Source organism: Lynx rufus, unplaced genomic scaffold (assembly GCF_022079265.1).
Source record: "Lynx rufus isolate CCGP_SWC_20201006 ecotype Redwood Valley unplaced genomic scaffold, mLynRuf1.p SCAF_3, whole genome shotgun sequence".
In the NCBI taxonomy this organism is placed as follows: Eukaryota; Metazoa; Chordata; class Mammalia; order Carnivora; family Felidae; genus Lynx; species Lynx rufus.
In genome coordinates, this window is record NW_025814845.1 from 28,224,565 (window position 1) to 28,248,373 (window position 23,809).

Below are 23,809 nucleotides of genomic sequence, written 5' to 3' on the forward strand. Positions count from 1 at the left end.
TTTTTATACTCCAAAGAGAAAGCAAATTTTGATTCTACTAAGTAATACGAGGCACCTGACAGCCGAGTTCTAACCTCCAAGCTAGCCGTTGTCCAAGTGGGGCGGGGGAGCAAGGAGAAGGCAGGCAGACTGCCCCTCATGAAGGTGTTAATTAAGAGCGTGTACCCCACCCTCCCCTGTCCCGTGTCCAGGTGTCACACTGGACAAGGAGTATTTCCTTTTCGCTCTTGGAAATGGGAGAGCTCCTTGCCAAAAGCAAGATGTGGACACTAAAGTGACATATGAAACGAGGGATAAATTGAATTTGACATTAGGAATCCTCATAGAAGGAAGGAAGTCGTGGATATGGGCAGGCAGAGGTTGGATGTGAATACATTAGTCCCCACCCTTTCCGCCAGCAGTCACACAGTCACACAGCGGTGGACACTGGAGCCACCTCAGAGAAGGAATGTCCCTGGGGAGGGAAAACTCCGGGCAGGTGGGAGAAGGCAGAGCCTGTGGCCAGGAAGAGGCCGTCTCCACTGGCAGAGAGAGGCGGGAGAGGCCCGGAGCAGGGCCCTCAGGTGAGGGACCAGGCCAGGCAGAAACCCGGGTGCTGTGCCCCAAAGGCCAGTGGGGGCTGGGCTGAGAAGCCAAACCAGAAACTTGATCCTGAAAGAGGAAAACCTTTACAACATCCTTTCTATTACATAGCTCTGAAGGAAAATATAGATCCTGTGGTTTTTCTGGGGGAGGAGGAGGGGAGCCTAAAGCCACAGATGACTTATAAATTCTATAAGAAACAGGGAAGTGGTGGCTCTCCAGTTGGCCTGTTAAAGCTCCGCAGTCATTTCAGTGCAGAACGTGTTGCTCACGTGGCCCTGGCCACAGCGGCACAGGGTAGGGACTGTGACTGGGCCAGGGTTCCCCAGGGTCCCGTCAGCCTCTGAGACTCAGCCTCTGAGACGCTGGGAACACAAGGTGTGGCTCAAGGCTGACGCTTCCTAGCTTCCTCCCTCCCTCCCCTCACTTCCTTCCTTCCTTCCTTCCTTCCTTCCTTCCTTCTTCCCTTCTTCCTCCCTTCTTTCCTTCCTTCCTTCCTTCCTCCTTTCTTCCCTTCCTTCCTTCCTTCCTTCCTCCTTTCTTCCCTTCCTTCCTTCCTTCCTCCTTCCTTCCTTCCTTTCTTCTTCCCTTCTTCCTCCCTTCTTTCCTTCCTTCTTTCCTTCCTTCCTTCCTTCCTTCCTTCCTTCCTCCTTTCTTCCCTTCCTTCCTTCCTTCCTTCCTTCCTTCTTCCCTTCCTTCCCTTTTTCTTCCTTCCTTCCTTCCTTCCTTCCTTCCTTCCTTCCCTCCCTCCCTCCCTCCCTCCCTCCTTCATTCTTCCCTTCCTTCCTTCCTTCCTGAAACCTTCCCCTGCTATGCCTCTTAACTTGCCATCCTAAAGTTGACAGACCAGATATTTTACAGTGATCACCATGGCTTCAATTACATTATGATGACCCACAGTCTGCCCTCTCAAAAACCTCAAAGCCAGGTTTTTCTTTCCTTTGACTTTTTTTTTTCCTCCTATCCTCCTGACTGTGTTTTTAAACAGAGTCCAAGATAAATAAAGGTACTGCAAGCATGTAGAGGGGCAGAGTTTTAGAGCAGGATGGGGGGAGGGGAGGGTGGAGGAGAGGGGTTGATGGAGGGGAGGAGGTGCACATCGTCCTTGTTTCTTGGTCCTGTTTTTCCAGCTGATTTATGAATTGCTAGCAGAAAATAGGCGTAAGTGGGAGCAGAGGCTGGGAACAAAATTCTGGGCTCTGGACATGGGATGATTTAACAGAGAGTGCTTTGAAACAGTAAGTGGTTGTGCACACTGACCGCTGGCCAAGCTCCCAATGATTTCTCCCTCTGAGGAACCTTTGTGGCACTCGGGTTTTGTGGCACTTGACTTTCAGTTGGTGCCACAGTTAATAGAAATATACCATTTGGCCCTTAACCCAGAAAACAAGTATTACTTGGTGTTCACAATGCTTTTGTTCCTGTGTGTATGTTGTGGCAACTACATTACATCTTTCTTAGGTGCAAGGCCTCCATACTTTTTTTTTTAACATGTTGGGGCTCCTGGGTGCTTCAGTTGGTTAAGTGTCCAACTCTTGATTTTGGCTCAGGTCATGATCTCATGGTTTATGGGTTTGAGCTGACAGTGTGGAGTCTGCTTGGGATTCTCTCTCTCCTTCTCTGTCTCTTCCCTGCTCATATGTGAAAGAAGGAAGGAAGGAAGGAAGGAAGGAAGGAAGGAAGGAAGGAAGGAAGGAAGGAAAAAGAAAGAAAAGAAGGAAGGAAAGAAGAAAGGAGAGAGAGAGGGAGGGAGGGAGGGAGGAAGAAGGGGAAGGGAATGGAAGAAAGGAAGGAAAGGAAAGAGAAAATTTTTTTTGACGTGCTATGTCCAAACAGGTCTGAGTAATAAGTATATGCTTATTGTGAATATTGACTTATATAATCCCCAACGACACCATATGGTAGACATACCATTATCCCCATTTACGGATGAAATAGCCGAGGCCCAAAGTCATACAGCCAAGTAAGAAGCAGAGCTGGGCTCTGAACCATATAATCCAAGTAAACCTCCCCATCTCGAACCTGTAATCACACCTGCAAAGACCTTTTTTGTTTCTTTGTTACATGCAAATTCCAGAGATTAGGTTGGGGATATCTTTTGGAGACCATTTTTCAGCCCCCCCATAGGAGGTTGTTTGTAGACTTTATTTATCGGTATAAACCCATAACCTGCCAGTCCATAACCTCTTAAAGAGCACCGGTCATTTTCCGTGTGGGTAAAGGTTTCTGTAGTGGCATCCTGGGAGTTCAATTACAATTGAAGGAAGACAGAAGACAGGCCAGGGAGGCAGCGACACCGCCAACAGTGAATGATCTCTCCCTCTTCCTCATGCGCACGTCTTACGGAGATGGAGGGACTGGGGCTGTAGATTCTCTTACTGGTTTGTCACTTTAAAGGTTGTTCCTATTAGAAAAGGGGAATGATTTAGAGATTCTTCCACACGAGTTTTTAGGATCTTCAGAAGAGAGATCAGAACAACCCGGTGAGTTCCACATGAAGGGAAGATTTCAGTGGGAGAGCACGCATCAGGAAACACGAAACTTGGGAAGGGGCAGGTAGGAGAAAAGAAGCAGCTGAACCCATCTGCTGCCAGGACGCCCCAAGGGCCATGTCCTTGAGCTGCAAGAGTGGAGCCCCTGGGCCATTGCCAGGGTTGGCCAGTCATGGGAGGGGCGCAACAGATGCCGATTAGTCCCGTAAAGCTTGGAATGATGACCACAGCCGTCACCTCCTTGGGTCTGTGTTGTGGAGCATGCAGGTCGGCCACCTTACCCAGATGCCCCTTTCTTTTTAATGATTGAAAAAAATGTTTTAATGTTTATTTATTTTTGAGAGAGAGCAAGCATGTGTGGGGGAGGGGCAGAGAGCGAGGGAGACCCAGAATCGGGAGCAGGCTCCAGGCTCTGAGCTGTCAGCACAGAGCCCCACACGGGGCTTGAACTCACAAACTGCAAGATCATGACCTGAGCAGAAGTCAGACGTTTAACCCACTGAGCCACCCAGGCGCCCCAACCCAGATGTCCTTTCATACTTGAGTAGCTAATCCCCTGGTAAGGAGTCCTCTCTTACACCCCCGCCCCCTGGAGCAGCACAATGGCTGCGCCCTGGTTAGGCTCCAGAGTCCCCAGCATAAGGCCATTGATTGATGTGGAAATGGCAAGGATCCTTTTCAATCCCAAAGGTCTCTCCCTAGCATTCTTCAGCCTGTGTTTCCTCCTTCACCAAATGGAGACAACCTACCTATCGCCCCAGGATGGGGAAAGGGCCTGGCACAGAGACGAGCGTCGGTAAATGTTTGAGAACTCTGAATTGGTGATTTTAGAAACGTGAAGGTGTTCCCGGTAACCATGGTCTCCCTGCCTCACGTGTTCTGCTTTTGCCAAAAATTGTGACCCTCCCAACTTGGAGAATCTGGGAAGGAAGGAGCAAACTTAGTTCCTGTTCAGATGTCATTCACTATGTTCTGTCCTTTCTCTCTTTTCCAGATGGTAACAAAAACTCATCCAGATGGGGTGCAAGTGCTGTAAAATGATACAAAGGTAAAGTTGGAAAAGTACCCTGAGTGGAGGACTTTGGGACTACTGTGGAGGCCCCCCTAAAGACCCCGCATGGGTTCGCTGCATTTATCCGACCTCAAGCATGACCAGCATTGCCAAGAAATTATGCATTTGGAACTGCTCGGATATCATTTCAGAGGACATGTGGCCCAGATTTAAACTTTTTTGTTGTTGTTGCTCACTGCTCCGAGCACATTGGGAATGCCGTCGTGCTCTGAGACGGAATTTGGTTTAGGTGGACCTTGCAGTTCTCCAGAGACCTTCAGTGCAAAGACAAGCTGGGGTTGCAGAGATGATGCCTGACCTGGCATCACTGAAAATAAATCACCCCAGTCACATACAGGGTTTTAATTCTGTCCAGATTCTATTTCAGAAAAATTTGGATAACCTGACTAGAACTCCACACAAAATAAAGGGGAAGAAGTCAACTAATTTGCTCCCTTAACAAATAGCACTTTTTTGATTATTTTAGTTCTCCATCTACAGCTATACACCTACATCCATTTATTCATACGTGTGTGTATAAGTTTTATTCCATTGTACTCACAGTGTGATGGTAGGGCGTGATTCAAAAACCATTTATCATAAATATTTGTTGTAAGTGTCTTCCGTGCTAGTCCAGACTTCATATTTATTTATCGTGTTAATGACTGCATACTATTCTGTGGAGGGGATGTGCCATCAGTGTTTAACCACCTATTCCCCTGTTATTGGACATTTATTTACTTTTTGGTTGTTTTTAATTCCATCAACCACTTTGTACCCTGTTCTGTGGTCTCTTAGATCTCTTCCTGAGACCTATTTCCAGTGGTAAAACAGGTTTATACCAACTAGATCTATTTGGTTTAGACATACACAGAGGCTTCACGGAATAATCGCAGAAATTAACAGGAATGGTAGAAGGAAGCAGAAAGTAGAAGCATAGAGTGTTGATAATGAAAGCTATTCATAGAGGGATTCGTGAATAACCTTAGTTAATGTCTAACTGACTGATCTTCATTCTTGTCGCCACCAGCTATCTCTTCGATCCAGTTCAAGTGCCCTCCTCTGGCTACGTCAACGAGGTGAACAGCTGCAAGGTGGATGAAGGGGGCGCTGGTAAATGGAAAGGCAAACAGGGCAGCCAAGTCCCAGGGCATCAAAACGAGCTGCAGAGCGAGGGCCTGAAGAGGACGGCCAGCAGGGGCAGAGCTGGCAGCGGGCAGGAGCCCCGCTGGCCTCCCCCGGGATCGCCCCCTCTGGGGGACACGGTGGGGGGACACTGCGCGGACAAGGCTGGCAGTGCCATCAACGGCATCGGCCCCGCCGCCCCCTCGCAGCCCACTGGGGACCGTGGGCCCCACCAGGGCGAGAGGGGCTCCTGCGTCAGTACCGCCAACAGCGCCCCCCCGACTGCACCCTTCCGGGAAGGCGGGGGCCCCGGCAGACAGGACAGTGTGCTGCTGCCGGCCCTGCGAGAGACCCACGTTGTCCAAAGTGGGGACCCCAGAGCTGCTCTCAGGGCAGAAGGTCCTGCCTTGGAAGTACAAGACCACGACTTCCAGATGCCGGCCCCGGATTACCCTCCCCTTGGGGGCTCGGCTGGAGACACAGTTGACTGGGAAGAAAAGGACGGTCTTCCCGGGAGCCACCCTGAGGAGGGACCCCCGGCGGGCCTTCACCCCAGGGCCGGGGGGCACGGCTTGAATATGCCCTTCCCCTTGAAGAGAAGCTGGGATTCCTTAAATGAGGCCGTGGCAACAGAAGCCCTAAGTGTCGGCTTCAAAGAAGAGGACGCTGCTCAGGCCGTGCCCAGGGTCGATTCGAGAACTGGGTGGGAGGGTGCGCCCGGCTCCACCGCAGACGGGAGTGGGGATGCGGTGGACGAGGACGCGGCGGTGGCCGAAGCCCTTGCGGCTTTGGAAGCTGCCACTGCTGGAGAAGACGCGGATGAGGCAGATTAGGGCCCCCGAGCTGGTGTCGCGCCGCGCATGCGCGGTGCGCGTGCTCCTTGCGCGCAGCTGACGTCGTGCAGCCTTAACGGGCAGCCTCGCCGACTGTTTGCAACAGCGTCCGTTCTGGCGATTGGCAGTGCCTGCGGCCAGGCCGCTTGTTGCGAAGTATCGGAAGCCCAGCTGTGTAGACGGGGTGTCACTCAGGAGGCCGGAATAAAAATCAGAGGGGACGATGCGCCGGTGCCCACAGCACAGGCAGAAATTAAACAGCCTGCTCATCAACCCACAAACCCCCCTCCGAGAACGCTCGGAAATCCCAGTGCTGAATCCCAAGAGTGCATAATCACAGAATGTTCTGTTGGTAAATTCACTGTCTCGCTTCTGAGAGCCAGACGTTGTACCCAACCCGGAAAAGGTAACTACCCCCACTGAAAGTGCCTCGTGTGTCCCCAGAGCGTGGCTTACCTTCAGGGACGGTCTCCCAGGGAACTAATAACTAACCACTTGTTTGATATCCAGTTAAGCTCAGCAGCATTCAGGATGGGGCAGAAGCCACTAGTGAACAAATGGTTAGTTGTTACCTGTGATATGAAGACACCTTGACCTTAACTTTTTTTACATTATTACTTTTTATTCTCCTTTGGGATTGGGGAAGCCGGTCAAAATAATTCTTAAACCTGCTTGTGACCATTTGACTTGTAAATTCATGAGATTGGGAACAGCGAAGAGATCAGATGGAGTGTTCTATGTCACTTTAATGTCTGATTCTGATTAAAACATAACAACATGTGAGTGTGTCTGTCGTAACTCAAAGGCGGTTCTAATATGCCAGCCTTGAGTGTCAGTAAGCCTTGACGTTTGCTTCCATGTAAAGAGCTGCACTACTAAGTTAACAGGTGAGGAGGAGAGCAAGTCAGTTTGCTGAGAACGGCTTTGGCTGGCTGTCCCTGCCGTGGAAACGCATGACAGCGTGACCGCACGCGCCGATCTCCCCTTAAGGATGAACAACAGCCCCCTCTGCATTTCCGCCTTGTAATTTATAGGAACGAGAACTGCCGTTCTGACGTGGCCCAGTGGAGAATTTAAAGCACGGTCAAGTCCATCTAGAGAAACGGGAACCCAGAAGAGCTTTAGGATGGCATTTCATAACACAGGCTCTGAAATCCGACTGACCTTGGTCTGGTTTCCAGCTTTGCCATGCGACCTTAGACAAGTAATCGATCCCTTCTCCTTTCCCATCTGTTAAGTCAGAGTAATAATGGTGTGTGTTTGTAGAGATTAAACGAGATGATGCAGGTGTTTATCACAGTGCCTGGCACAGAAGACGCACTCAATAAAATGATAAGTCTTATTAGCTAAAAACAAATCCTTTAAAAATGGCTTTATGTCCTCACAACTGAAAAGTCTGTAATGTCATCACCGCGTATTGGTAATTATTTAATAGAAAACATGATTTCCCAGCATCTTTAAGGACGGCACCCTGACAAATGCTTAACAGGCATACATTACCCTGGGTTTGTTTGGGGACATACCATCTCTACCTACAAGGTCACACAGAGCCCCTAAAATAGAAACTGTTGTCCTTGTTACATGCGTTGTATGTGTGTTTGTTACTGTACTTCGTACACCCAATGCTTCATATTTGAGAATGAGTCCTTCAGTTCCCCAAGTGTGTCTATTGGGATTAGATTCGGCTGCATGTGATAAATGGCTTATACAATAGAGACGTATTTACCTCTTGTGTAAAAGGAGGCCAGAAGTAGCAGTCCAGGGTGCTAGAGTGTCCCATTCTGTCAGCAACCCAGTGCTCCTATCATCTTGGCTTCCTTCTCAAGATCACTGTGTAGTCCAATCATTACATTTGCTTTCCACGCAGAAAAAAGAATAAAGGAAGGGGCGCTGGGGTGGCTCAGTTAAGTGTCCGTTCTTGATCTCAGCTCAGGTCTTGGTCTCAGGGTCGTGAGTTCAAGCCCCACGTTGGGCTCCACGCTGAGACATTGAGTGTTGAGGTGGTCAGCTTACAGCCTCAGAATAGAACCAGTTTGCTAAAGGTCGAAAGGCCGTATTTTACATTTAGTATAACCCCGAAGGGGATTCGACCCTTGGTCTGGTGGAAGGAGGACTGGACAGCTACGGGCATCTCGACTTCCCCTGCTGTCTCTAAAACAGAAGAAGGAAAGAAGGAAATTCAGACAGAAAGAGGGTAAGGTGAGGAGTTAGTGCAGACAGGTCTCTGTACCTTGCACAGAAACCCACTCCTGCACTTGGAACGTGTGCACGATTTTACATCCTGAGACGGCTGCATATTCACCATGATCAGCAGTTCTCCTAAGTTTTAAAGATTCTTTTTTGTGCGAATAACTGCTTCAAAAAGGTTAGCAGATGGCCAAGGTTTTCAAGGTGTGTTGTTTTTTGGTTTTTTTTTTTTACGTTTGTTTGTTTTTAAAGCTATCGTGGCTTCTTTTGTCTAACCCCACATCCAGGCTCTACCAAAGGATGTCAGAGGAAGTCAGAATCTAAAGAATGAAAAGAAATTCCAGACTGTAGCTTCATCCACCGGGTTGTCTAGCAACTGACTAAGCGTCCCACCCCGTGTAGCGTGTCTTCTTTCTGCAGTTGGGTGCACCCCCCATCAGAAACGTGATGCTTGCCAATAGTGAACTTCTCAAATATTCTGAACGCCCCCAAAGCGCCAAAGCACCCTGAACGTGAGGCACTGGTTGTGGTCAGGAGTGGACATCCTGGTCTTCCGGGAACTTAGCAAACTGCGTCCTGTAGGTATCCACCACGTTAAACCTCGACTGTGATTGTGATATAAGATTATTACTATATTACATGTATGTGTATATATGTGTATACGCACATACACGTTCTTTACTGGCAGAAGTTGAACTGTCATATAAATATGAAAGTAGATATTTTTCCTCTGGTTTCCAGGGCCATTAGTAGCAAGTTGTTATAACTGTCAAACCCGACCTTCAAAGGAACAAAGAGAATTTGAGGTTGCTTAACACACGCCCATTTGTCCACGCTCAGCAACTGCTGGCCAGACGCCGTTTCTCCCTTTCTGCTTCACTCTGCCTCTGACCCAAAGGATAAGACTCACTCTTCCTAAGTTTTCCATCAGCATCTGCAAGCAGGAGGCCCTCGGAAGAATAAAGGAGGCACAAAATCCCAGTATGTGAGCAAAGATCTGACTCCCTTAGTTTTGCCTGTGTGGTCACGGGAACCAAGCCTCCAGTCTTGGACTTACTTAGTCTTTCAGATGAAAATGTGGAAATTCTTGCTTTCTGTTTGTTTATTTTTAACTCCAGAGTAAACCTCAGTTATTTTCAAATCCTCTATTTGGGAACTAGTGATAATTAAACAGAGACAAGCTGACATTTGTTTTTCATGGTAAATGCTTTTCCTGTGAATATGTGGGAAAAATATGTCGTACATTTGTATACTAAATTTGTCAGTTTCTCCAACACATGAGATTATAGTAGACATCTGTAAACAGTCTGACCTTCCAAGCACTCTTGGCCACTTGAAGAAACAACACTTGAGGCGCACCGATTACATATGCTGATTCCAGATGATTCTCACCTGCCACATTAAATCAGTTGCCTGGAGTCGACTGCTAGCAATTTTTTTTCAACTAAAGCAACTATAACAAGTGCCTTTAAAAAAAAATTTTTTTTCATGTTTATTCATTATTGAGAGACAGAGAGAGACAGAGCACGAGCATGGGAGGGGCAGAGAGAGGGGGAGACAGAGAATCTGAAGCGGGCTCCAGGCTCTGAGCTGTCAGCACAGAGCCCAACGTGGGGCTCAAACTCACAAACCGTGAGATCATGACCTGAGCTGAAGTTGGATGCTTAACTGAGCTGCCCGGGTGCCCCACGAACAAGTGCCTTTTGCCTCGATCTAGGATAGCCTGTGGCGTAAGGTGAGGACTGAACACATTATTGGGGGGCGGGTGAACCCATAAAAACTCCTCACACTATAGTTGAGGAGACCTCACACAGCTGAGACTCTGGATGCTAATTAGGAGATGGTGACAGGTGTCATAAAGGTATAAATGCAGGGCCGTGAAAGAACAAGTCCATATCAGTTTGAGAGAAGAGAACTGGCATTTATTTATGCTTTTCACTCTTAGACTGTCCTGCTCTGTTTGAACAACGGGCCTTTACAGTGGTCTCGGGAAAGGCAGGCAGAGAGTAGAATTTGAACAGCCAGAGAAGGTTCAGTCTCTCGAGTGAGGCCGTGTTACTCTGAGGACCTTAATTCCAAATTGAGAACAAAGCCTCAAGAAAACCAATGTTTGGGACGAAGCAATGGGAAACTTGGCTGACCACATTTTTCACTCATTTTGAACCTAATCTTTAAAATCCTGAGGGAGAAAGAAAGGATGTGTATTTGTATAACAAGACTCAGATGTCACTTTTCTCTTGGCTTCTAGCGATGGAGAAAGCCCATGGGGGTCGGCTCTTCAGTTAACCACCTGCAGCCGTGCATCATGACCTCCAGGTCTCAGAGGTTATGATCATGTGGCATGTACCAAGCACTCATGCACCCCTGTAATCCTAAAAAAATTGGGGTGGAATCAGCCCATGCCTCTTGCTCGCTGTATGACGTTGGGTTTAAATTTCTTGACTTTCCGGAGCCTCAGTTTCCCCATCTGTAAAATGGGAGTGACTCCTACCTCCCAAGTTGAAAGCAGACACTCTCCAATTTTCAGTGTGCTTGTTTCCAAACAGCCGATTTCTGAGTCTTACCTCCCAGAGATTTCAACTCAGTAGGTCTTGGGTGGGGACCTGGCGTATGTATAGGTTGATGAGGGTGACTTTCCAGCCACACATGGAGAAGCACTAAGACTATATATTAGGAACTGCCACATCTTCTTGATCTTGGCAGCAGTTGCCAGTAAAAAAAGTTTGCGCTCATACCCCTAATAGGAGCACATTTACAATTAAATCTACGGTCAGGACAAAGCAATATTAAGATGGGATAACAATTAAATATAAAAGTTTTTTTTTTTTGGTTTTGGTTTGGGTTGTTTTTTTTTTTTTTTTAGAGAGAGTGTGTGTGCAAACAGAGGAGAGGGGCAGAGAGAGAGAGAGAGAGAGAGAGAGAATCCCAAGCAGGTTGCATACTCAGCATGGAACCCAACACGGGGCTCAACCCTAGGGTCATGATCATGATCCCACGACCCTGGGATCATGACCTGAGCCGAAATCAAGAGTCAGACGCTCAACCGTCTGAGTCCCCCAGGTGCCCTAACTATCCAAGTTTTAATATTTTCTTCCCATACCCCTGGGTTATGTAAAATCCACTTTGAAAACCACTGATTTAGAAGCCCAAATGAACTATCTGTAAAAACACTTTGTAAATAGACAAAATTGGAGTAAGATTTTTGACAATATATACAGCATACACATGCATATGATCACACACCTAGAATGCACACTCAGCCATACGAAGCAGATGTGAAAACATACACCATCAATACCACTCATCTGCTACCATTCGTCCTCACCTTTTGAGCCTGATTTTGTAGGAAATTCTGTATTTTCTGCTTTTAAGCATTTTGGAGTAGTTAATATAAAACTAGGGTAAAATATGACCTAGAGGCCAGAAAGCAAAGTATTTTACTCATCTACCTTATCAAAACTATACGCTCCCAACCAATATGAGCAAGCCAGCTGGGGGACAGGCCAGAGTATTTGTTTTGTCAGGATCTCACTATTTGGAAAGCAGAACCATAACATTTTCTCTTGACATCAGTTACCAACTTTAAAAAACATCACAAAAATAATTTCATTTTCAGCTCCTACTCACCCTTTCCCATTCCCCCAAAATAGTCCTAAAGCTGTGGATAATGGTGCATGTAAACCTTGGCGCTTATATAAAAAAAGGACAATCTCACAGGCCAAAGAGGGTTGTTGGTCTCTTCCCATTAATGAACGTGCTCTCCCTGTCTTAAATTTCAATGCTTAGAAAGGAATCCAAAGTTTTAAATTATCCATTTACAAAGCCACACGATCATAGACTCTCAGATCTTCCTGACCTCAGCCATTAGCTGGGAGACAAACCAAGGAGTGTTACAGTATTTAAAATGTTATAGAGAAAAAAATTCATATCAAGGAAAGTTTATCGGCAAAGACACCATTTCAAAATAATTTGCCAAATCATACAATTATTGATACAGAAATCCTATTCAGTGCTGATTTATGGGAGCCATCAAGTTACAGGTATTGGTTTTTTATAGGTGCAAATATGACTTAACTTTTTTTCAAAATGACCATTTATTAAGCATTCAGTCCAATCTAAGATCTGCGTATGCATCACCGTGTTTAGGTCCACCATGACCTCATGAGTTGGAGGTATGATTATCCCCCATTTCACAGATGAGGAAATGGAGGCTCAAAAAGCTGTATAATTCGTCCATGGTCACACAGAATCTCAACTGAATCCAGATTGAACAAGCTGGTCCTTTTAAGGAATACAAAATACAGCCTCCTTGTGGAGACAGCCATGTTGCCGTCAAACGAACAAACAAAAGACTAAATCAAAATATGAAATTTCTAGGAAAACAAAGCCTTTGGTCTCCATGATCTCAAGGAACACAACAATCACAGCAATGAAATGAATCTGAAATCTGAAAAGTGAGGGAAATTTCAAACAAAATGGTGGAGAGAAAGACAATGCCATTTCGAAAAAGTAAAATTATATGGATTGCCAGTTGCTCAAGAAAGGTTATTTTCTGGTTCTGAGGAAGATTTTGATAAAGAATTGAAAAATTAGCCAAGGCCTTAATAAATTACAGTCTCTAAGACTGTCTACTGTCAATGATACTTGTTTTTAAATGATCATAGGACCACAAGCTTCTTATCCTACAAAGTATGAGATGGACCCATGGCCCTGCATGTCTGCCTCATGAGCGGCCGGTACAATGTGTGTTGAGATTCCTGTCCTCAGTTTGTCTCCCTCTGGGCCCTAATGAGACTTACGTTGAGATAAAGTGCTTCCACTTTATCAGCATGAAGTAAGTAATAAATGTTAGATGTGATTTTATTACCCAGTGCATGTCATCTCACACCGACCACCCTTTCTTTGTAACACCCAACACTTTGATTGCTGTGAACCACTTGTTTTTGCTTTTTTTTTTTTTAAGATTTTCTTTTATTTTTGTGAGTAATCTCTACACGCAATGTGGGGGCTCGAACTTACAACCCCCGAGATCAAGATTTGTATGCTCTACCGCCTGAGCCAGCCAGATGCTCCAACCACTTCTAATAATTTTAGACACTTTCTAAACTGAGTAAATCCTTTTCTGCCTACATCATGAACGATCATCTCAAGGCAAAAATGTACCTGAGGGCACTTCACATTTAGTGTATTTTTTATTCTCATGATTATTCTTTATTTTCATCATTTAACTATTGTAGGACACAGTAATTTATGCTGGGTTAACAAATTTAAGTCATACTGTGTTTGAGGTGAATATTTATGACATTAAAACTGACCCATTTCTTTTATCTTTCCTTCCCCTAAGTTTTTATAAAATAAAATGCACTTAATGCAAGACAGAAACCTGGGGAGGCTTGGTAAGGGTCAGTTTGTTATTTAAGAGGATTTGTTTGGTTTGTTTTTTGTTGGATTTCATCAACATTAAGATATTCATTCATAGGGGCGCCTGGGTGGCGCGGTCGGTTGGGCGTCCGACTTCAGCCAGGTCACGATCTCGCGGTCCGTGAGTTCGGGCCCCGCGTCGGGCTCTGGGCTGATGGCTCAGAGCCTGGAGCCTGTTTCCGATTCTGTGTCTCCCTCTCTCTCTGCCCCTCCCCCGTTCATGCTCTGTCTCTCTCTGTCCCAAAAATAAATAAACGTTGAAAAAAAAATTAAAAAAAAAAAAAAAAGATATTCATTCATAGTCAGCAAACCCATAAATTTTGTGATTTGGGTATAATGTTATGGATCCCAAACACATGTTAACCTATCATTTCTCAGCTAGATCCACTTGCAAATAAGAAGAAATCACGTTCTTTTTAAACTCGCCGGGATGACCACGGTACATTCAGGTCTTATCGGAAGAGCGATAAGATTAAATGACAGCCTGAATAAACACAGAAAGAACAAACCCTTGTGTATCTGCGGCCATTCAATATCAGGGCAAAGAGATTGGTATTTAACTCAAGGTATTTAACCTGGTGTCAAGAGAATGTCAGGACCAAGAGATATCATGGCTCCCTCTTCGACCGGGGCCCTCCTACCCCCCTAACCCAACCCCCACCCCAAGTTCATCTTAAAATGTTGAGCAAAGTGAATACGGAAGAAACGTCAAGAACCGACTCTCAAATGGCCTAACTCTTCATCATTCCGTCACTTATTTCACTGAAGAGAATCTGAACTTGGCAATTCTGAGGCAGCTCACTGAGTCAGCACTGGCTGTACCTGGCCCTGGGCTAAGTGCATCACACCCCCGCGTTCACAGAATCCTTGCAACCACCCTAAAAGGCACATGTTATCTTCACTCTACAGTGAGAAGATTGAGGTCCAAAGAATGTAAGGTCACAGATGGCCAGAGGGATCCGAAGGCCAAACCTGTGCTCTTAAGGGAGGTTATCCTAAAGCAATCAAGGGCAGAGGGTTTGCAAGGGCATTTCGGAACAGAAACCCCCACACGACGGCCAGGCCGCCTGGCCACGGATCCAAGGCAGCTCTGGGAAATCTCAGTTTTAGGGCTGGATGCCAGGGCCTCACTAGCCCTGTGGCTCTCTAACTCCTCCTGTATCTATTTTTCTGTGAATAAGTGCATTAGTCATGGGGTTTTGTTGTTGTTGCTATAGAAACGCAACCCAAACGAGGTAAGACGAAAGAGGAATGTCCTTGGAATGTCCATAAAACCCAGAAGGGCAGCTGATCTTCAGGGACAACGGAGCCCCGGGCTTGAGAGCAAACAGGACGGCCTCTCTTCCCTCTGCATGTGTGAATGTGGCACAACTGGAATGTCTCTTCCTTTCCCCAGACCTGTGTCCACATGGCAGGACACATGGCCTCCACCAGCCCCTGAGCCCACAGCTTCAGCCCCCAGAAAAATAAGCCACCTTCTCCAGCTCCCTTTGGCAAACATCCCAGAGGACCTGCATTTGTCCAGGTCACCGATGAGGGTCCTGTGCCCACCTCAGCCGCGTCCGGCTGCGGTCAGAGGCGTCAGGCACGTGGCTAGCTTCTAACAGGGAGACGAAGGGTTCTGCAAAGGGAGAGGCATCATTCCCAGAGAGGAGCGGTGCTGGGCTGACAGAGTCTCAGCTGTCCCCGCACACGCTGCCTCGTCATCCTCAGATCCTTTTCCTCCCCCTGTCCCCCTGCCTCCTCAGAACCTGGACCCTTTTCTGTTCCGTGGCTCTTCTGTGAGGCTTGGAACTCTGTGGTTCAGCTTCCGAGCAAGACACTTCCTGCTCCAGCTCCACTCTTGGACGAAGCTGTGTGCTGGGCCACTTCCTAGGCCACGTTAATCAGCTGTGGTGGGACAGAAGCACCCAGACGCTTTACCCAGTGACCGCGTGTGGTGGCTCACAACGGCAGTGCCCGCAGTCAGGGTGGACACGAGGCCGTGGCAGGCGCTTTGTATACTTCATCTACCTCTTTAATAAGTGACCTGCGAGATAGGTCATTTACCAGATGAGGAGATTGCGGCTCAGAAAGGTAAGGCAGTTTTCCCAATGTCACACAGCAGTGAGTAGCAGAGCCAGCCTTGAAACTCAACAGCAGGGACACCTGGGTGGCTCAGTCGGTTAAGCGTCCGACTTCAACTCAGGTCATGATCTCGTGGTCCCTGAGTTCGAGCCCCGCATCGGGCCCTGGGCTGATGGCTCAGAGCCTGGAGCCTGCTTCGGATTCTGTGTCTCCCTCTCTCTCTGCCCCTCCCCCGTTCATGCTCTGTCTCTCTCTGTCTCAAAAAAATAAATAAACGTTAAAAAAAAATTAAAAAAAAAAAATTAACTCAACAGCAAAGCCTGGGCTACCCCTCCCCGACCACACTGCTTCAAGTCACACCAGTTCCCCGACGGGACTCAGGGCATGGGGTTTCTTCCAAATTGGAACTCAGTTATTCCTGGCAGCACTTGAGCTCACACATGCAGGGACGTGAGATCCCGGGTTTCTGATGAGAAAGAAAATAAGGACAAGCTGGCAGAGTCAGAAAATGGGTTAGGCCAAACCCAAACTTGAATTTTTATTCCCATAAAATAGCTAATGGCCTTCTTGCATTTTTAAAGGTGGACTTTTGTTTGTTCAGTAAGCAAATGATCATGAACGCCTTCTCTGCACCAGGCCCTGGAAGGACAGACCAACACATGGCCTTAGGAACCAGGCTCCCTGCAGTTCTCCCATGTGGCCAGCAGGGGAGGCGGGTGCCAGCTCTGCGCCAGGCAGAAACCCGGCAGGTCTGGACTTCCCGCCGATTGGAGTAGGCAGGGGGACATCAGCTGGGCTGCCACAGAATGCCAGAGACAGGTAAGTCCCGGCTGTCCTTTCAGGTCTTTGGAGCTACAATGGGGGTGCCCCGGGAAGACCTAAGAGCAGTCCTGAAGAACGGTTCTGGGAAGGTGAGGAATGAGCAAGGGAAGCCCTAGGTAGAAACAACCTGTTCCATAAACTTTCCAGGGGTCAGAGGATCCGGGAAGCGGCAGGACCTCAGGTGCAAAACAGCCCCCCTCTGACCACAGCCGAGCCCCCCAGCCGAGCCCCCCCTCCCCCCCAGTGACCAGGACTGAATCGTGGGACCCCACCTCCAAGCCTTCAACATCGTGCTGTCCTCAGTGGAAAGAAGGAAGGTCCCTAACCTTTCTCTTACACCAGATTAGGGTGGAAGGCGCCTGAGACTTCCGGATAGATTCACAGGAGCGAACAAGGCCGCGGACAGTTGGCAAATCCACCCAGGACCCGGGACTGGGACCGAGCTGAACGAACCGTTCAAGGTGGAACTGCCAGCTTGGTGCTCTGTCTCCACGTCCCACAGACGGGCCACAGGGGCTGCACGTCCGCATGCTCGTCGCTCCCCTGACGCGGAGAAAGACACGAAAGCCGGGTGACTCGGCAGGGCCATTCTGCGCTGCACTGTGCTGGAGAATCAAAGGCTGACCAGCCAAGAACAAAAACCATCATCCCCAGTGACCCCTTTCGACTATAAGATGAGGAATTTGGAGGCGCCAACCGGGGTGGGGGGGGGGTGCTCAGTCGGTTAAGCATCTCTTGGTTTGGGCTTCGGTCGCAGTCTCACGGTTTGTGACATCGAGCCCCGCGTTGGGCTCTGCGCTGACAGTGTGGGGTCAGCTTGGGATTCTCTCTCTCTCTCTCTCCTCCCCCTCCCTAATTCATGCCTGTTCCCTCTCTCACCCACAAAATAAATAAAAATACACTTAAAAAAAAAGAAAGAATTTGGAGGAAATTTCTCACATTCTCCCTAGTGCATACATTCTGGAATTCTTGGTTTGGGGGAAGTGAAAACGATGAAACCAGCTTTTCCACTTTCTTAACCTAAGCCACTATTGGTCATCTTGTTTTCAAGGCAACAACAAAATCCCATGAAAATTCAAAATCCAAATCCAATGAGGCACCACAGTGAACTCTGCCGCATTAATTTTAAAAATTCTAACCAGGACGTAAAGGAAAGACGGAACACAGACAATGACAAGTGACTCTGTGCTAAAACTGAATCACGTGACCACGCTGAGGGGGACAAAGGAGCCGACCTAAGCACCTGTGCACAGGGCTGGAGGCTGTAAGGCTAAACACTAAGTGAGCTGTCCACACACACTGTGCTCTAGATGGCAATTTGTTCCTCCCAGGGCTATATATTCAGACTACTTTATATGTATGCTAGGATTGAACAACTATAGACATTTTATAGTTCATTTATTTTTGAGCGGGGGACAGGGAGAGAGAGAATCCCAAGCAGACCCCATGCTGTCAGCACAGAGCCCAGTGCAGGCTCCAACTCATGAACCGTGAGATCACTACCTGAGCCAAAATCAAGAATCAGACGCTTAGGTTGACTGAGCCACCCAGGCACCCCCTGGGTACAAATAGTTCAGACAGTAAGAGCCAGGTTTCCTCCCTGGAGGAGGAGAGCAGGATGTTTGGAATGAGCTTTTAGAGCTAGGCTGCAGTCAGAATGCCGGTCCCAGCTTATGCTTGTTCTAAAGATATATACAGAAAGGAACAGAAGTGGGTGTGGGTATGGGTGTGTTATACACATAGAAGCCTAGAAGCAGGGATGCCTCTGCTTCAGTGAGCACACCCACTGTGCTGAGCTTTATTTCTACACCCAATTGTACAGTAAGAGGAACCAGGGCTCCTTGATTGCTGGCCAATTCTGGGGCTGAGACAAGGGAAATACAAGGTGACAAGATGAGTCTGGAGCCTCTTGTGGTTCCACCAGTGAGAATGGGCCAAAGGGTAAAAGAAAAAGGAAGGGATCAAGAGAGGGAGGGAGGCAGAAGGGGGGGGGGGTAGGAAGGGAGGAAGGAAGGAAGGAAGGGAAGAAGGAAGGAAGGAAAAGAGGAAAAGAGGGAAGGAGGAAGGGAGGAAGGAAGGGAGAGAAAGAAAGAGGGAGAGATGCAGGGAGGAAGGAGGGAGGGAGGAAGGGTAGAAGGAAAGGAGGGAAGGAGGGAGAAATAAAGAGCATGGAACCCTATCAAAAGGACACGGGCACCAACCTGAAAGAGCCCCTGATCACAGTAATAACTGTCGCAGGCAAGATCCACCACTGGATGGTGTAGTGGCTTGAATTGTGTTTCCTAAAAAACGTGTTGAAGTCCTGACACCTGATGCCTGCGAATGTGATCTTATTTGAAATTAGGGCCTTTGCAAATGTAATCAAGTTAAAATGAAGCACACGGGACTACGGTGGGTCCTAAATCCAATGACTGGCATCCTCATGAGAAGAGCGGACAGAGGCACACACACAGGAAAGACGGCCATGGAAAGACAGAGGCAGAGCTTGGAGGGGAGCAGCCACAGAGCAAGGGCCACTGAGGATTGCTAGCAACCAGCAGCAGCTAGGAGCGAGGCATGGAACACACTCTCTCTCAGGGGCTTCGGAAAGAAGGAGCGCTGCAGACCCCACAGTCTCAGCCTTCTGGACTTCTAAACGGGGAAAGAATAAATTTCTGTGGTTCCAGGCCACCCAGTTTGTGGCAATTTGTTACACGAGCCCTAAGAAACTAATACAGATGGTAGAACTAATGGGTGAAACCTTAAGTGGAAATAGGATACCTGCCTCAGCTCAAAGGCTCTCCTCTCAAATGTTAATTGCGACAGGGAAAAAATGGTGACTTTACCAAAGTGAAAGCTGATGGCCGTCGCCTTGACCAAAGGATGGAAGTTAACATCACTAGTAATCTGTACGGACATCACGCCCCCCTGCTGTGATGCAGTGGGAAAGGCACATGGGATCCTTCCCGGAACACGGACCCTCCATCCAGTCAGGAGAAACAACTGGCCAACTTACACTGAGGGGCATCCTGCAAAATAACAGAATGGTACAGAGTAAAGCATCAAGATCCTAAACCCCAAGAAAAGAGATGAGGGACGATCACAGCTCAGAGGAGACCAGACGACCAAAGGCAGTGAGTGATCCCAGGACACTATTGGAACGACTGGTGTGGCTTCACCAGTAGCATTGTACCCGCGTTAATGTCTTAGCGTGGATCACTGGTCTCCGGTGACGTAAGATGCTGACATAGAGGGAAACGGGGTGAAGGGCACACAGAAACTCTTTGCACCGACACTGCAACTCTTCTATACAGAAGAGTGATCTCTACATCTTAAAAATAATCAAGGGTTGGGGAGGGCTGTTGCTGGGGAGAAGCAGGGGTTGAAATCCAGCGGGGAGAGTCAGGCAAATCATCACGGGTCGATTCGGACCCAAGAAATCGGGCACGGCGCTAGCCAAGCGCCACACGAGCCTTGTCGCTCCTGTCACATTTTCAGGGCCCCGGGGCACCGACAGCTCGATCGTTCAAACACCACACAATGTGCTCAACGTTTTTATTTTTAACTCTGTTTTGGTAGTACAAAAGTCGTAAAAGTACAAACCAGACAGTTAAAAATACATCTGACACTCAAAATGGTGCAAAATTTCCTTTACAAATTTTTACATCAAGGTCGTAGCCAACTCACGCGTTACACCAGAAGTTAGCCCATCGTTAGTGTTTTGTACAGTAAGTTTGTTGTGGACCCCGATCCTTCTAAAGAAGGAAGAAAAACACAAGCCCTGTAAACATCAGTTGCGTTGGGAACACTTAAGAATTATTAGTAAAAAGCTTATGTGTTAACACATTGAATGCATAACTTTTGGCATATTTGGAAGCCGGCCAGACAAAAACTGCTCAAGTATTAGAAAATATTTAAAACGTACTCTTGGTATAAACACAATTTTAAATACGTTTGAGTATTCTCTTGCCTGTTGTATTGCTATAAAAAAAGTGCTCTGACCTGAAAATTTAAAAATAATTAAAGCTGAAGAATATCTTACATTTTATTCCTCACCACTTGAGGGCGTGATATTTTTAAAGCCAAAAACGGTGCTTTATTTTTAAAAACTAAAACTATTGGTCTAGACCGCACCTAGAGTATTTACACTAAGACACACCCCCAGAATTCCTATATCGCTCCTTGCTGGACCTCAGTGGAATCTTTTTTCCATACTGACCTCCTCTAGTCCACTGTGTGTTACATACGCACACACAGCTCGTATTAGTTGTCAGTTAAAAAAAAAAAAAAATCACATGAAATCGAACCTACCATTCATTTCAAAGGTTGGGAATTTTTAATTTCGATGCCAGAAAACAGAATGGAATGAGCATATTTATGGGGAATAGTTTACACTACACTTTTATGGAAATCCTCCTCTTGGGAGTGAAGTGAGAAAGATGCTCTTTCTCGCTGAGATGAAAAGAAGTGCCCCGGGGCATCCATCACCCCAACACTGATGACAGGTCTCTGGGCTCATGGCCCCTGGGCTCCTGGCCCCAGGCCCACACCTATCATAAATGTGCTACTAACTCCGCCCCGGTTCTTTCAGGTGTTTCATAAACTACAAAGCTAAAAATAATAATAATAATAAATAAAAGTGAGGTTTTCCAGCTTACAGGGGAAATGCAACCATTAAGAGTCTTTTAAATAACGCGCATTGGTTAGAAGATGGAAAATAGGAAAAGCCCAAGGAAAACATGCCAGAGGAAGGTACGGGCCCATCCTGCCTCAGAAGTCGGGTGTTTTTGTGTTATTTTGTCCCCAGGTTGTCAAAATAAGCATTTTTGTGTTTTGTTTTTAGACACTTTAAACTATTTCCCCCCTTTATTCGACGGCCTAAATAAGAATTGCTTAGTGCAAGTTAAAAAAAAAAAAAAAAAAAACGCCCTCAATATTTTGTAAGTGACCTGGGAGTGGCACGGTGGTGGCAGGAGTCAATGCGGAGTCCTTGGTCCGGGAATCCAAAGTCTGGCATCTGGTGCCATCTGACTCCATGATGTCTCGGGGGGACAGTTTCTCAGGACGAGGCCAGATGATCTGCAAGGACCTTTCACACCAAAGCCTCATCTTTATCTCTTGTAACAGTGAAGCTCTCAGAGGATCTTCTTGTAACCAGTTGCAAAATGAGATCCACGGGTGGCGACAAGAGTGTGCGTGTGCACAGATGTGCATGTGTGCATGCGCACATGCACACACACACACACACACAAGGAAACACCCCCAAGCATCGGCTCGATTGCACACGAATAGTTCCCCTACACACAGTGATCATACAGGAAAAACTGCAAAATGTACACCAAGACCAGTAATGGGAGATGGGGAGGTATGGTGGTTGGGAAAGTTCTTAAATGAGCTCTTTTCTTCACTGGAAATGCAATACATTTTCCATCAGACTTTTAAACCCAAAACTTGATTCAAAGCAAACTGAATTCTGTATCCAGCACAGCACAATATTCCCTTGGAGCTTCTATCCACGTGCCTGCAGACTCCACAAAAGAAACTTTATAGAAATTTTAAAAACCTCCCCAAGCAATTTCTTATCTTGTAAGTCCTCAGTGTCTTAAAACTCTTCAAATAAAGTCACCCCTGCAAGAGAAAACAAAAAGGTAAGGCTTTCCGGAAGGTAAACATCCTATCACATATTAACCTGTGTGGATATTTAAAAACACAGAGGAATTGTAATCAATCCTGACCCCATCCCACCCCACCCCACTGTGTTCCTTCCTGGGACCATTATTACATTTCTTCTAGAATTCAGTCTAAAGAAATGTAAGTACCACAATTTCAAAAGGACCTCATTATCGAGGTTTTATAAACCAAGAAAGAAGAGAATTTGAGAACCACAGTAGACTAAGGGTACCAGTCTGTTTCAACAGGAGTTTCTACAGTGAAGGACTGGTCGGGCATTCTCCCCCAAGTCGTGTATCACTTCTTCTCAGGACCGTGCTCTTTAACTCCTCGGCCACATTCTGCCAAGTACGAGCAGTAGGACGAATGTGTTCAGTCACAACGAAACTTCTATGTATCAGATAAGGTGTCTTTCCCAAGCGGCACCAGACAAAGTTAACTCGGTCTCTACTGGGCACACAAGGCATCTTGGCTGGGATTTCACTGGGCAAATAAGAACACAATGATGAAAGGGCCCAATCCTAGGTGTTCATTGTAGCTCGAGGGCTGCATTGTGTCTTTAAGTTCTAACAACTGGTCCGTCCGTGTCAATGTCTACATTTATATTACAGATGAAGCCCCTGATAAACTTGTAAAACAGTTTTCTATTTTTCAAGGCTGTTTTCTGTTGTTGTTTTTACAAACATCTCCAAGTGACAGACAGTTACATGCCCGTGTACGTTCCGGTTTTGCAGGCTGGGAAAACTTAGGACATGACTGAGATTCTAGTTCTGCCTGTGTGTGTTGAAACACACATATCACATAGGCCGACGTATACCAGGTTAGGGAATGAAGGATTCTCCCTTCTGCCTGCAAACACCAAAACAACAAAAAACAAAAAACAAACAAACAAAAAAAAACCACCCAGATGAAACCAACTTGCAGAAATAGGAAGAATAAAACTCAAGAGGCATCTTAATTTAAATGTTACTTTATACTTATAGCTCCTTCTTCAAGATCTAACAGTATCCATATTATCCTCTTCTGTAATACTGTCATTTATAGTATTCATAATAATTATGAGAGAGAGAGAGAGAGAGAGAAGAAGAAGAAGAGAAAGAAAAAGAGAGAGAGATTGCCCAAATGAAAAGATTTGGGTAAAGGATCCTTCTCTCCTTAGCTAAAAAGGAAGTAAAACACTGTCCCCTAGAGGGTTTTGTTTTTTTTTTTTTTAGTGTTTTATTTATTTTTGAGAGAGAGAGCATGAGCGGGGTAGGACAGAGAGAGAAGGGGACAGAGGATCTGAAGCAGGCTACACACTGACAGCAGTGAGCCCATGTGGGGCTCAAACTCACAGACCGCGAGATCATGACCTGAGACGAAGTCAGGCGCTCAACTGACCGAGCCACCCAGGCGCCCCTGCCTTTTTTTCTTATGTTTTATGTTATTTATTGTTTGAGAAGGGAGGGAGGGGCAGAGAGAGAGAGAGAGAGAATCTTAAGCAGGCTCCACACTCAGGGCAGAGCAGGACGCGGGGCTCAATCATACAACCAACCATGAGATCCTGACCTGAGCTAAAATCAAGAGGCAGACGCTTAACT

General features: G+C 46.8%; 2 protein-coding genes across 3 annotated transcripts in view; one reads left to right on the top strand and one right to left on the bottom strand.

Annotated features, from left to right (window-relative positions):
* Positions 1–6,863, top strand: part of CUNH4orf19 (chromosome unknown C4orf19 homolog) — a 44,129-nt gene extending 37,266 nt beyond the window's left edge. The window contains exons 3-4 of the mRNA XM_047091926.1: positions 4,069–4,122; positions 5,156–6,863. Of these exons, the coding sequence (XP_046947882.1) occupies positions 4,091–4,122; positions 5,156–6,083 (960 nt within the window). The 5' untranslated portion in view covers positions 4,069–4,090 and the 3' untranslated portion in view covers positions 6,084–6,863. The remainder of the gene's footprint in view (positions 1–4,068; positions 4,123–5,155) is intronic.
* Positions 6,864–20,100: 13,237 nt separating this feature from the next.
* RELL1 (RELT like 1) overlaps positions 20,101–23,809 on the bottom strand; it is a 69,655-nt gene continuing 65,946 nt past the window's right edge. For both annotated transcript variants that reach the window (XM_047092424.1, XM_047092425.1), the window contains exon 7: positions 20,101–22,187. The gene's annotated coding sequence lies outside the window, so the exon portion shown is untranslated. The remainder of the gene's footprint in view (positions 22,188–23,809) is intronic.